The sequence below is a fragment of the Condylura cristata genome, unplaced genomic scaffold (genome assembly GCF_000260355.1).
Source record: "Condylura cristata isolate star-nosed mole 26May11 unplaced genomic scaffold, ConCri1.0 scaffold00019, whole genome shotgun sequence".
Taxonomy (NCBI): Eukaryota; Metazoa; Chordata; class Mammalia; order Eulipotyphla; family Talpidae; genus Condylura; species Condylura cristata.
Window position 1 is genome coordinate 11,527,515 of NW_004567120.1, and position 14,874 is coordinate 11,542,388.

The window sequence follows — 14,874 nt, forward strand, 5'->3', positions numbered from 1 at the left end:
GACATAAATGTAAAAGCTAAAAATAATTAACAATTTGAGACAAAAGCATAAGAGGAAATAAATAGACCTGAGGCTAGGCAAAGATTTTGTAGATACTCAACTGAAAGCACAATCCAAAAAAAGAAAGTAATTGATAAATTAGAACTCATGAAAATTCAAAACTTCTGTACTTCAAAAGAAACCATTAAGAAAATGAAAAGACAAACAACAGACTAGGAGAAAACATTTACAAAACATGTCTGATAAAGGACTTGTGCCCAAAACACACAAAGGACAGAGGACACTCACAGTTCAAAAGAAGGCAAATATTTAAAATGGACAAAAGGCATGAGCAAATGTTCTACCAAAGGAGATATACAAATGACTAGTAAGCATGTAAAAAGATACTTAACAGACTCACTTATTAGGGAAATGCAAGTTAAAATCACAGTAAGATACTGTTTTGTGTCACTGTAATCTGGATAAGACAGACAATAACAAAGTTTGGCAAGAGTATGGAAAAACAGGCCTTCCCTGGTAGCGCAGCAGGTTAAAACACAGCACTGCAAGAAAGCCAGCTGCTTCAGTGTGAGTTCAATCCCCACCTGAAGGTGACCCACATGGCTCAGCAGACCTCTCCTGACCTGCCCACTGCTGCCCTCAGCAGTGTACTTTATCCATCTGCCTGTTCTGCTCCCCACTCTGTCTCTGGTGAATCACTGCCCCTGCGCCTCTGGCCTGCACCCCAGTTCTGTATACATAAATAAATAAATTTTTAAAAAGAAAAAGAATATTGAAAAACAGGAAGCGTTATAGAAGGTAAAATGGCAACAGTTTGGCAATTCATTAAAATGGTGACCATAAATCTCTCATACCAGCAATTCTAATCCCAGGTATCCAGTCAAGAAAAATGAAAACATGTGTCCATACAAGGACTTGCAAGGAAGTGCTCACAGAAGCATTAGTTGTAATTGTCAAAAGTTGAAAAAAAAAACTTACATGTGTACCATGTAGCAGATGGGTAGACAAAATGTGCTATATTCACACAGTGGAATACTACTTAGTCATTAAAAAGATAGGACTGTTGACACATACTCTAAATGATAAACCTGAAAAGCACATCACGAAATAAAGTCAGGCACATATTGTAAGATTTCAGCTATATGAGATGCCTAGAAAAGGGAGATACTTGGAGAATTAGATTAAGGTTTGCCCTAGGCTAGAGGTGGGAACAGGATTAGTCATAATTGAGCATAAGGAAGCACACTGAGAAGATGAAAATGGTCTAAAATGGATTAAGTCACTGAATTGTACACTTAAAAGTGTGAATTCTATGATACATAAAATATTCCTCAATAAAGTCATTAAAAATTATAGCCAACACTTACATAGCACTTAGTATGGACCATATATATACTGTTTTTAAATGCCTGACATGTAGCAACACATGCAATCCTTGTGACAGCTCTATAAAGTAGGTATTATTAATTTATCCCCCTTTCATAAATTAGACCCAGTTGGTCTGGCTCCACAGTCTGTGAGTTTAACTAAAATTTCTGTTACAGGGCACCCCAGTGTGAACTGGGCCACCTGTCTGTGGGGCCTCACCCATGTGCTTAAAATTCAGTAATACTACAGGTGCACACAACAGGCCAAAATGGGTTTATTTATAAAAGGGGAAAAGAAAAGGAAACAACTGGAATATCTTACCGGCTAGGCTGACTTGGAGCTCTGGTAACAAACTAACTGAAAGCTCGGAGTCACGAGGTCCAGAGAGCATTTTCCGAGCTAGCGAGCGAGCGAGAGAGCGAGAGAGAGATGAAATGGCTCCCTACGTATCCCCCAATGTCCCAGAATTCCTGCTAGCTCCACCCTTGCGTCCTTGCAGTTCTCTCCTTGGTACTGCTGGGAGTTGCAGTTTCCAATCACTGGAGTAGGGGGTAGAGTCTGGAAAGCTGGAGTAGGGGGTGGAGTCCACAAGACTCTGCAGAGTTTCTTCCCCTTAACATTTCCACTTGTGGAAAAAAAAAGAAAAGAAAAGATACAGATATACTTCTACATATGGCAATATGTAGAAGAAATCACAAGGAACCTTTATCAATGGTCTCTTCTGGAAAGTGGGAATGAGGGTGACCAAGGGAGGGAGACAAATGTATTATATCACTTTGAATTTGTTATACGTTTTGTGATTCATGTACTCATTTTGTAGATAAGAAACATCTCTTTTAACATCAAAACATGCCTCATCTTTACTTGTTAGATTTTTACAGTTCATCGTATCTAAACTTTCTGATATTTTCTAAATCCTACAGGGTGTGTCTTTGGCCCACGTTCCCAAATAATTATCATGACATGGTTTCTGTCAACACTTCTTTCCGCTAAAGTCAGAGCCCACCAGGATGGCGTTGAGGGCAGTAAGAGTTGGAGTGCGGGATGTGTTGCTTGCTCCCTGCTTGGGCGAGACTGTGGACTAGAGGGGTTCAAGGCTGCACTGAGCCATAGTGTAAGCTCTGAATTAACTCCCTAGGTCCCTGGGTTGCACCTGGGGGCTTGCTGTCTCAGAAACTGCTGCTCTCCTGTAGCGAGAAGGATTATCTGCAAGCATGCCCATGTGAAAAAAAAAAAATTAACGCAAGCACCTTTGTACCTGTGCCTGCAGGCTGTAATTCTGCCTCCAGCATGTGTCTGTTGTGCTGCACAGGTTTGTTTAAGGGGGGAAGGGGGTGTTTTTTCCAAGTAATATTTAAAGACATTCACAAAGGAATACATTTGAAAGTAGCTAAGTGTTGTGCTACAGCTTTTTAATGTAGGAAATATTAACTTATAAGAGGCACAAGTCTGTGTAACCAGATGCTTAAAAGATTGTGATTAACTCTTTGCAATCATGTCTTTGGTTCAAAGACTCTTGTGGGGCCAAGGAGTAACAACAGGTTTTGTTTGTTTTTATTTTTTATGTTAATACCCTACAAGAGTATACTGTGAGAAAATAGGATGCAGTTTTCCATTCTGAAGATTTCATAGTCAGTAAAGACTGATTAAAATATATTTTCTTTCTTCTGTCCTCTAGCCATGGACTAGTCTCAGATAATCCCCAGAGCCTTTTGCTACTGGATTTAAAAAAAAATCCAATGGACTAGTCTCAGATAATCCCCAGAGCCTTTTGCTACTGGATTTAAAAAAAAATCCAATCCATGAAGGCAAATGGGAATGATCAGGTTTTTCCTGCCCTCTCGCCATTAGTACCTACCATGGATCCCTGTGGTCTTACACGCATGCCTCTTGGCAGACACCAGGGATTCGGTGTAGGCGTTCGTAAGTGGATGCCCCTGGGTGGAGGGGCCAAACCTAGAAGGAAAGCAGAGGCCCACATAGCAGAGAGCAGTGAGACCAGCGAAGAAACCACCAGAGAAGGCCAGAGAGCCCCAGAAAGAGTGGAGATTCGCCAGGGGCTAGGAGGCTTGTCAGCCTCCTGGCCTTCAGGCCTCCCTGTTGCCTCACTACACATGGGGTAGAAAGAACATCAAAGTCCGAAAAAACCACCGACGTCTCCAGGACACCCCTGTCTGCCTGGATCCTAGAAAACCTGCTCCCTGCCTTGCTGGCACTACACATCGACTTCAGACTCTGACTTCAGTCCTAATACCAGATCTGCCATATACTAGTTATGTGACCTTGGGCAAGTTATTAACCTATTTTTCAGCGTTTTCACTAGTTGTCTGAAATGGGTCTAGCAGGGGATTGAAGCAATGTCTGGCCATTAGTGAGCTTTCAATAAACAATATTCTCCTACCTCCCCTCTAGAGCAGAAGAAACATGGTGCAAAGAGCCAACATTCTCTTATTTGTCATTTTCTTACTAAGTAAGTGCATGGCCGTTCTGGACAGGATGCAGTTGACCTCCTTCACTTCTCAAAATCTCTTCTACTGTACTCCAGGAATATTTCCCTAACTGGGTACATAATATAGTGAGTGTGGCTTTCCAGATATGCACCACTTACTTAGAAGCTGTATATACCCACTTGTGAATTGATTGTCTCATCAAGGCAAGTTCCCTGCCAGTTTCATTTGCTTTAAGGATATTCTACTAGGATAATTTTTTCCCTGAAAAGATGGTGAGAAACTTTTGTCAGGAGAAGGAAGTCTTTACAAACTTTTTTTTTTTTTTTTTTTAGGATACAATCTTGCCCAAAGAACTTATATTCACCCAATAAAGGCACATGACAGACCAAATGATAATGAACTCTCAGAGTAACTGGTCCATCTCCAATTTCCATAAACTGTTTTCGAGTGAGGAAGGCAGTTCAGTCAACATCAAATGAATGACTACCATGCATGGACCAGAGGCTATAGAGGAAATATTTTTATGTGTTCAGAATGCTAAGCTTTGAGGTGTTAGACAGGAAAGGGTGAAACAAACAAAAACAGACCAACACAGAGAGCAGAGGGTTAGGCCTGATGATCATCTACATTTAATTCCTCTAAATTCAGCATAATCTAAGAGCAGAGAGCCAAATACAAGCCTTTGGGGGCAGCCACACTTGGAAAGTAGGAGGAAATTAAAACAGCAGAATAAGCTAGAAAAAGCAATAATCGGGAAGAAAATCAGGATATTGCAAGGTGAAAGCAAAAACCAAGAACACTTGGTGACATCAAATGCAGCAAGATCAGAAAAAGAGAAGTAGCAAAAGCAATTTGCCCAGGAGGAAGTTAGTGGTAGTGTCTGAGGTTAAGTGGTTTCTGAATGAGCAGGTGGTTTCCATTATATAGACAGTGTCTTATATTGAAATGAGATATTTCAATCAACAACTTATCTCACTTAGAACATTAAAGAGCAATTACAATTAGATTCACTAATTCATTTGTTTCATTAGCATGTGCTGTGCTCTTGCAAGTGCCTAACTCAACTAAGCTCCATGGGGTAGGGGGTACCTAATAAAAAACCTTAATTAAACTGTGACTTCCCTCTCACAAGGTATCTGGGTGGTGGTAGACTGATGCATGAAATATCGAAGTCTTATGTTTAATAACCAACCCTCAATACTCCTGAAAAGCAACAATTGGTTCTCACAAGCCAGCAGATGCTGACTCCAGAGCATGGTAGTCCAGCACTATGTAAATTGTCACCTAATTCTTTTTCCTTTTTGCACTGTGATTGTGATCCTCATTCCAGCAGCTTGTCAGTCCCACCGGACACCTCCTGAATCAGAATCTGCTGCTAACAGGACCTCCAGGTGGTTTTAGGAACATTAAAATTCGAGAAGTACTGAGCTAAAGAACAACTTGAATGGATGTTAAATTAGGAAATTATTACTATATATGTATACACTCATTTTTTAATGAACAAAAAAATTAGAGAAAACCTCCAATAATCATGTTTTAATGAAGCTGCAAAGAATTGCTGTAAAATCCATAATATCCTGAATTTGTGTATGATTCTGGATAGAATCTGCTGTTAAACCTTTTGGGCTCAGAACCTAACTTTCTGCCAAATTTTCCAGGAAAGGAACTGTGGAAAATTACTTAACCTCTCTGTGCCTCAAATTCCCCATTGATAAAATGAGATGATAGTACCAGCACCATTTAGTGGTTGTGGAGAGAAGAGAGATGGAAATGCTTACCCCACTGCCTAGAGTTAAGCGCTCAATAAATTTAGTCATTACTACTATTTCCCAGGTGAGGAGAGTTCAGCCTTTCTCTACATCAACCATGTTTAAAAATAAGGAAGTTATCACTTCTTGGCATTTTGGCTAAGATCAAGTACAGAAATAAGAAAGTTATGTTTTCCTTGGTATGACTTTTAGAAATTCTAATTTTGAGTAGAAACTTTTATACCATGTTTGTTCTCTATGAATCATGAGCAAATATAGCCATTACAATTACTCCTAGAACTTAAACATTACAAACAAAAATGCAAGTCTCATTTCCCTGCTTACAATGATTTTGATTTATATATTCTTTCCTGATATAGCAACGTTTTGTTTCTTTTTTTGAATTAAAAAAATGTTTAGTTTGCCACATCACAATCCAGGTGTCAACTTAGAAGGGCAGTAAAGTTTAAAAAATACTAAATCCCAGCATATCCTATGTATGCTGTGAGGAAAAGCAGAAGTGGTATTTATACCTCGTGTTAGATTTTCTTCAACAAACATAAATGCCCACATGGAAGTAGTCTAAAGGAACTAGTTTCCTCAGTTTCACACAAAAAGGTATACATTACTTTCCATCTCATTATTTAATCAGTTTGGTTAGCCACCTCACTGGCAAAATACCAATTTGGATTCTGACAGGAGGCAAAAACATCAAGTCACAAAGAATCCTGTGTGAGCTCTGAGTAAAAACAGAAATGGCATTTATACCTTGTACTAGGCATTTATTTCCACAAAAGTTTGATGCCTACAACATAAACCCAATCCTCCACAGGAAAAGGCCAAAACTGCCAAGCTTTCCACACTTCCAGAAAATATACCCACGGAGCTCTGCTTCTCAAAGGGAGTTCACAGTTGCCTGGCAGTTAAACAACCTGGTGCCTGGAAGTGAGACAACCCACAGGATACCTCTGGCACACGGAAGGTGGAGGTGAATTTTACAATCTGGTGTGCACATGCACACATTAGCTCTGAGGGACTTTCATGACTGGCTAGGAGTGTTTTTCCCTTTCTGCTCTCCATTTTTTTACTATTGAGGGAAAGCTTTACATACACACACATACACACACTAGGGGTGTTTTTCCTTTCTGCTTTTTTTTTTTAAACTACTGAGGAAAAGCTTTTCATACACACAGAGAGAAATCCCTAACTGTGAAAACCCACCCTAGTGAAAAATGCTCACTTGAAAATTACTGATTATCCTTTAAACATTCATTTCCTTGGCTTTTCAAATTCCCTTAGTCAATTGCATTTAGAGAGCAACTGTTTTTACAGTTGTGTTGTTCTACCTAATGTCAGGTCACAATATCTTCATGGAGAATATTTTTTTTTTTGCAAGCATTTTAAAACATGTACCTTGCAGTTGTCATTAATCCTAAGGCAGTAGTAGGTGCTAGTTTTTGTGCACTTAAAATCTTGATTGACTCTCCCTTATGAAATTCAATGACCATGTGAAGGCATGGCAATAAAAACAAGCTAGGGTCTGTCTACCTCAAACAAAAGACTCCCCCCATTACAACTCAAAGTTTATTAATTTCCTTAGTACTCCAAAGGTGCAGGTTTCAACTATTCCCACCCAACTCCTTAATATCTGATCTCTACAATGCTAAGCATAGGCTATTTAAGTACAAGTAATCCTTTCACAGGGAATAGTTTCTGTAAACAGGGATGTTAATATCTCTTAATGACATGGAATCAAGACTCCAGTTTTACACTTCATATCCCAAATTGTACTCCAATTCAAAATACGGGGCTTTACTTTCCCAGTGGTGAACAACCATCCCAGCAGATTTTCAAAGTTAATACAAACACGACCTTAGAAGAAAACAGTATTTATTGTTTAATCAAAGGCACACACCAAAACTAAGACTATTAAAGTTGACCATAATATTGACAATAAGGTCATATCAACCTGGTAAGGAAATACTAGGTAAAACTAAAGAATATGAGATGCTTTAAATCCCGAAGGAAAATAACAGTAATTCCGACACCATTAAAATAATAATTAGAACCTTTCAAACAGGGGCAATATAAATAGATCGAACACCTCAATTTGGAAGCAAAGAAATGCAGTTGAGTGTTCTGCAACCTGATGTCACAGAACACTGGGATGCCAGTTTAAGCCTGGGGGCTTTAGGTCAGAGACCCTTACCACCATGTTGGCAATGCTGATGGGTCACCCAGCTAGGCTGGATTAACATCACATAATGTGACTCTACCTATCAACAGAACAGAGACTAATAAAACCTTTTTAACTTCTTGATGCAAATTACACAATCAAATCAGATAACCTTGGCTGAGAAGGGGGCAGTTCAGAGCGGTCCATGTCCTATGACACTACATCAACAGTAAATTCAAAGGGGTCGATCTTCTATCTTATATACTACATCAAAATAACAAACTCACAGGGTCTTTCAAACACCCCACATTGAGAAAAACAAGTCAAGAGGAACACCGTATTGCTTCATTTACAATTTACTAGCTCTTCCAGTGTTTCAGAGTGATATGGGGTGTTTCCATGATCTAAGATGAATGGGACAAAACGTGGACTTATAACACTGAATAAATGTCTTGATTGAATCAGACTATCGTAATTTTTCAGCCTATTGGTAAGGAGTTAGTCAGTCTTCCATCCAGGCAGTATTGCAGTTCACAGGGGGAGGGGGAGGATGTAAATGTCCTACAAGTAAAGAAGAAAAGTTAATGTACTTGCAACCCAAATGTCATTCTCTAGTTGCTTGCACACCTTCTAACCTAGTCGGCTAGTGAAGGCCTTCAGCTGTTTCTAGTCAGTGGCTCAAATACAATGTGAAGGGTGCCCCAGGGATTACTTCACTCTCCAAATATCCACCTTATTCAAACACACTCCCCTCCCAAATCTGGTTCCTGGTTAGGCCAGATGGGGTGAATGATAACTAGGAAAAAGACTAGGGAATCTGGTGAGGGGCAGAGTGTGGTTGTTGCCTGGGAACTTTCAGGATTCTTCATTTCTTTGACTCTAGGTACACGTTTGTTAGAAAGGGCACTAGGCTGACACATGCAGGTAAACTCAGAGAGGCCCTTCTGGCCTGTTTGAAGACCTGATCTCTGCACCAACAAGATCTGAACACACTATGGGGTGGGGGCAAGACGTGTATTCTGGCCAAGAGTGGTAAACACGAACACTGACAGCACTGAGCACCAAATTGAACGTACCTTAAAGTTGGAGAGGAGTAAGTCTGTGCTATGCTGGTCATACTATTTCATACTGGTTATTCGTTATGGCGCGCGAGAGGCAGTAGGCGAGAAAGATTCCAATCAGCTGTGGATAAAATACAGGCAAAATTAAACATACACAGCCTTAAAGACCTCAAGACATAGTCACATTCTCCTTCCACTTCTGAATCACTAAATGCTGCCTGAAGCTTAAGTTCCAATTCCTTAAGCACAACTCAGGAAATATAACTCAACCTTGTATGAGCTAAATTTTAACAGATTGGAACTTAGATGCAGCTCATCAGGCAGTGCAGCCCAGGGAAGAAAGATCCTGATAACGTTTTAGTATCCCAAGTGAGTGCAGAGCAAAACCAAGTTCCCATCTAGCTTGGGTTTTGTTTAACGACTGCATGCCGGAAGGCTGCTGTGACGAAGAGGGCACCAGGTCTTTCCACAGCTAACTGCTTTAAAAAGATAAGTACTGCCTGAAGTGGACTCTAAGTCTTGCCTTTTGCAGTTTCAAGACATGACTGGTCATGGTAAAAAAGGAAAGTCCTGCGGGAAACAGAAATTCCAGAACATCAAAAACTAGAATGGAAACAGCACACCACCCCTTCCTAACTAAAACAAAGCTAATTATATAAAGATGTAATTACAACGGATTGACTGACATAAACGTCTTTCTAGACCATGATGAGAACCTGAGAGTTTTGTGAAAATGTCAGTGGATACCAAGGTCCCAAAAACAAAAACCTGAAGCCTTCAAAGTGGAAGGTTTCTAGTTTAAACCTACAAGAATGATGAAAGCTCTCCTAGCTACAAAGACTTACCTGGAAGCAAGCAACTCCAAAAGAAATTCCTGCAACAACTCCCATTTCTGACTCTATAATGGTCATCACCTTTATAAAACAACCCTAGAGAGAGAGAAAAAAAAAACCATAAGTACATTACAGTCAGAAAATCTGTGCTACATCTCCAAAAGATGAAGATCGGCCACCTCAGTCTTGGTGATTTTATTAAAATTTGCTCTCATAGAAAGAAAAAAATCCTTTTATTTCAAGTGCAAAGCTCTCAACAGAAATTTGGGGAACACAAGTTCCAGCTTTTGGATTATGCATTTAAAAGTTACGTGCTCGGGCCCTCCCTGGTGGCACAGCGGGTTAAAGCACTGCACTGAGAAGCTAAAGCCACTTCCGCATGAGTTCGATTCCCACCTGCCCGGGAGGTGACCACATGGCGTGGCAGACCTCTCCTGACCCGCCCACTGCTCCCCTCAGCAGTGTACTTCGTCGATCTGCCTGTTCTGCTCCCCACTCTGTCTCTGGTGAAACCTCTCACCCTTCACATCTCTGGCCTGTACACCAGTTCCATATGAATAAATAAATAAATCTTTAAAAAAGTTATGTGCTAATTTTATGAACTCAATTCACAAAATTTCTGAGCTAGTTTCCTCATTTAGTCAAGGAGGCCTACTACGTGCCCCGCCTATTTCAAAGTATGTGTACTGTGAGTAAAAAATAAAAACTGAGTCAACTCTATGTTCAGTTAATATTTTCAAATAAAAAAATGGTAAAACCTTCTTACTTCACTGTTTACTTTATCTTCATCTTTCTGTGGAGAACAATCTTCAAGTTTACAGCAGCTTTTAGGAAATCCTTTTTCTGAGTAATAGCCAGTAACCTTCCAGTCATTAAAGTTGGTGACACCACAACAATGTAACTGAAAAAAACCAACAAACTTTTTCAGTCAAACACTTAACTTATCATCTTAGAGTACAATCTGCCCTTAAAACATTTATTATACTCAGTGTTCTCTAGCCAGATGTTTTACTCTGTCCTCAATTGGCATTATAATTCAAATGATTTAGCATTTGTTTCTCAACACCAAATTTACACTTTAAAGAGGTGTAACTTTGAGTAGAATGATATGGAGAAAAATGGAGAGATGTCACTTGGTATCATGTCACATTTCTTTCCAAGGACATATTTCCATTTCCCCCTAATCTGAGATAATGAAAATATAAAACAAGGGGACAACATCCCTTCTTGGGGAGCCACTGCCTAGGTGCACTTACCGTACTTTGGATCTTGTCTACTGCATCACTTCTATAATCTCCTGTAGCATTATAGTATTTTAAAGCATTTTCATAATTACTCTTGAAGCTGTTCTTAATCTATAGCAATGAAACACAATGTAAGGAAAGAAACATTCTAGAAAGTTCTTTCAGTCTTATATTTGCAGTGGCAACATGCATGGTAATTATAAGGTCCAATCCTACTCTTTAAGAAACATAGTTCAACTAGAAAACTAAACACGACATATAATAAAAAAAGTTAACTACTACAAAGTCCAACTGCTATGGGAGCAGTATTTTATTCAAGAGCATGAAATATTTAATCAATATGTTCCTATCAGTCACGTTGTATTGGCTCCACTTTCCATAGGTACTTTACACACAGACAAATTACTGGAAACACATATAGTTATGGGTACCTTTCATCCTCTGGTGATTATCAGTCTTTACAATTTTCTAAAATAGCTCTTATGTTAAAGTAGGCTAAATATTTTACAATGAACTCTTCATCAACAGGTTGAAAAGGTAAGCTTTAAACACATCTGTAACTGATTTGTACACTATTAAAAGATGTCTTCAACTCCACTCATCCATTTATCTTAGTGGACATTTTTCACATATTAAGGTTTCCAAATTCAAAGTTACCTCATGTCTGAACACAAACCCTACAATGGCAGCGACCAGTTCCACCAAGAAAACGAGAGTCAGAAACATTGCATACTGTGGGATAAAAAGAAAGCCCAAGTCAGCATGAATAAGACACATTACAGCCACAAAGGGAGACTAAGGGGGTGGGGCAGTGGTCTGCTCCATCCGTTCAGCTTGTTTTTATGGAGAGGGGTGGGGAAAACACAACAAAAGTGGGAATTGGCAGCTGAACTGTTACTTGGAAAGTTTTCAGAAGGAACAGGAAAAATCATAAAGGGCCATTGCCAGTTCCAAGAAACAAAATGTACAGTGTAGAAGACTTCTACTAGCAAGAATCAACTGTAAAGAAAACAAGGACTCACCAGTTTTAGCATCCATGCAGAAGCTCGGCAGGTAGCAAAACAGCCAAATGTGCCCAAAAGAATGATGACAGTGCCAGTGCCAATGAGCACAAAGGGGACATTGGTGGCCTTCTCATTTAAAAGGGAGAAATAATTCTCCAGGCTCACCTTCCCCCAAATGCCAACAACAAGGAGGATAACACCAGTGATCTACGTGAGAAATCAGAGAACAGAGACAGTTAAATTATGTGTACAGCAGCATCTTCAAACCACAAGCCACTAGGTAGTTAAGAAAGAATAGGTGTGAGAATTGATTTAGCAATCTGGCCACAGAGCTGAGGCTGGAATATGGCAGACAAGGGGGGACAATGGAGGAGGGAAGAGGGGGACTGTGCACGCAAGGGCAGGCCTTGCTACACCCACAGCTAGATCGCTGGGCAGCCAGGGTAGCCAGGGCACTGCTAAGTTGGGGGCATGGGACAAGACAGCTGAACACAATCCTAAATTTCATCTTTTTGTGCAAACACAAGCCCACGGCTTACTTGTCCTAACAATCAAAACTTCCTTAATTGTCTTACTCCTGCCTTAGGTTTAAAAAAAAAAAAAAAAAAAAAAAAACACCCTTCCAGGAAGGAAAACAAAAGTTCCTGAATTCCAGGAACTCCCCTTCCCCACCTCCCTTCTCCCCCCCCCCCAAATTCAGAGCTGAACCCAGGATACAAAGGGGTGGTAAACAAAAGCCAGCCCCAGATTGGCGGGAGAGGAGCCATTACCATACTTACCTGCGAATTACTCCCCTCTTATGAAGCAGTGGAAAGAAAGAGACTATTATGCAAGTGAGCCCTCAGAGGGTCGGGCAAGCCAGGCCTCTCCAACGGTCAGGGGACACCCCTCTGCGTGCTCCGCGCGGCGGGCAGGAGGGTCAAACACTCCCTTCCTCGCTCCCCGTCCCCGCATCGAACCCAAACCCCAGGATCGTCCGGGTCCCGGCTCAGCCGATCGGCGGCGGTGGTCGCGCACCCCGACCCCGGCGCGGGCATGAAGCCCCCGCTCGGGTCCCCACAACGCGTGGCCGGCGCCGGGGTCCCAACAGCTACGCCGCCCAACCCCGCGCGCGCCTGGCCCCCGCGCTCAGGGCACACCCCAATCCTGCCCGGGACCCCTGCCAGTCCCCAGGTGCTCAGTCGCTCACCCAGAAGATGAACGTGTAGATCAAGAGGACGCTCTTGAAACAAGTAATGACGGGCTTCGTCTGCAGCCTTCGCGAGGGGGACGCCATGACTAGCCCCAGACCCTGCCCCGCCGCACCAGGCGATCGGAACAGAGCGAGCGAGACGGGGAGTCCCCGAGTCTCCCCGGAAACCGCCGAAAACTTACGAGCGTCTGCAACTGAGAAGAGCCGGAAACACTGCACAAATTTCTAGAGGGTAAAGTCCGGGAGGCTGTCCGGAAAGTGACGACAACTTCCGAGCGCCCTCTGCCGAAGGTTACCGAAAACTATATACAAAGGTTCTAGTGTCGGAAATTTCTTAGATCTTCAATGGAGCTTTCTTCGTTTTTGTCTGAAAGGATCTTTCCCACCCCCCCACCCCTTCCCCGCCCTAAATATAATCTCTACATAGTCTATCACCAGCAGCGCCAGCCGCGCTGGGAGCTTCGGTCTCGCCGGCCCCTGGTACCCTAGAGGGGAGAGAAGGAATGAGAAGAGATTAAAAGTGACCTAAGGAAGGGTTGATTACATGGCAAATTATCTGCAAGAAATACAGTCCAAAGAGAAACAAGAATTGCAAGGGATACTTACAGTCACTTTTTTTGTTTGTTTAACAAAAAACGAAGGAAAAATGAAATTAACCTGAGTGGTGGAATTGGGATGAATTTCTCCCCATTTGTTTTGTGCTTGTCAGTTTTCCAACATTGTTTTATGCGGTAGGGAAGGGACATAAGAATGACTAGACTGTGGGCGATGGGTACTCAGGAGGCGCCCCTGAGTCAGAGGCACCCTGGAGCCAACCTTAAGGATGACAAAGTGTAACTTGAAAAAAACACACACTCACTACAGAGCCTAAACACCGGTGATAAAAGCTGAGCCTGTTTTTGAAACTTTGATCATGCAAATCAGCAGGGCCTTCTTACAAGGTATTTAAAGTTCTTTGAGGCATCTGTAAAATGGAGATGTCTCTTTCAAAACAGATGCTATGTGTGTTTTTGCTTGGCAAGCAGGGTAAGTGCATACATTTGAGCTACAGCAGCTTAATCCAAAACCTCCCGTTAAAAGAAGGAAAATGTGCTTAGGCATAGGTATCCACTGTTTTCTGCTTTCGGGTACCGTTTAGGCTTCAGGGGAGACCAAATGAGTCATTCAAATTGTTCTCAATTTAAATAGATCATTTACTTCTCATAGAACCTCGGAATAGGGTTGTCTTTTTCATCTAATCAGGTTCAAGACACATTTATAAAATGAATTAAGTACAAATGAATTAATCAAGTGATCTAAGCAACTTGGTCTCCTTTTTTACTCGTCTAGAAATGCAGCAGAGATATAACCAAGGAGAAAAGAAAAATCACTATTAGGTGTCAAGGTCCAGTTTTCAGTTTGGGTGTTCTTGCTCCCTCCACAAAATTGTTTTCACCCCAATTTTTTTTCCCTATTAAGTCAGGCATGTCGGTATCTCTATGAGAGAGGGAGGTGTTCAGTGTGTGCTACTGTCTTGGGGGATTAGAAAATAGCATCGGATTCTTATCCAGCCCACTACCTCACCATCCACACAGGCATTATATTACAAATGGTCATTCATTGCACTGCTCTTGCAAAATGCCCTGTGTTAATGGAGAGGTGAATACCCAAACTTTTTCACTTGAAACCTTGCAATTAAATGGTTACAGAGACAGAAAGCCAAAACATTCCATTTGACTGAGTCACACAGAACTTCCCTGTGCTTTCAATATTGACCTAGGGACATCTGCTGTAGCATCATGCCATGCATATGAGGTCA

General features: G+C 41.3%; 1 protein-coding gene across 2 annotated transcripts; it reads right to left on the reverse strand.

Annotated features, from left to right (window-relative positions):
• Positions 1-7,445: 7,445 nt before the first annotated feature.
• Positions 7,446-13,295, reverse strand: TSPAN6 (tetraspanin 6). 2 transcript variants are annotated; one of them, XM_004685638.2, is made up of 8 exons: positions 13,074-13,295; positions 11,903-12,091; positions 11,538-11,612; positions 10,893-10,991; positions 10,403-10,537; positions 9,649-9,732; positions 8,819-8,924; positions 7,446-8,303 (listed from the first exon to the last, which is right to left on the reverse strand). In XM_004685638.2, the coding sequence occupies exons 1-7, from the start codon at positions 13,158-13,160 to the stop codon at positions 8,856-8,858; spliced, it is 738 nt and encodes a 245-aa protein (XP_004685695.1). In that variant the 5' UTR covers positions 13,161-13,295; the 3' UTR covers positions 7,446-8,303; positions 8,819-8,855. The 2 variants fall into 2 exon arrangements, with proteins under 2 accessions (XP_004685695.1, XP_012582474.1); XM_012727020.1 differs by lacking the exon at positions 11,903-12,091 and having other exon boundaries at positions 13,074-13,234.
• Between the last annotated feature and the right edge of the window lie 1,579 nt (positions 13,296-14,874).

Coding starts and splice junctions, on each gene's coding strand:
- TSPAN6 (XM_004685638.2), bottom strand. CDS start 13,160: ATGGCGTCCCCCTCGCGAAGGCTGCAGACGAAGCCCGTCATTACTTGT. Junction 12,092..13,073: donor TCTACACGTTCATCTTCTGG/GTGAGCGACTGA, acceptor TTTCTCACGTAG/ATCACTGGTGTTATCCTCCT. Junction 10,538..10,892: donor TAGACAAGATCCAAAGTACG/GTAAGTGCACCT, acceptor GGTTTTTTTCAG/TTACATTGTTGTGGTGTCAC.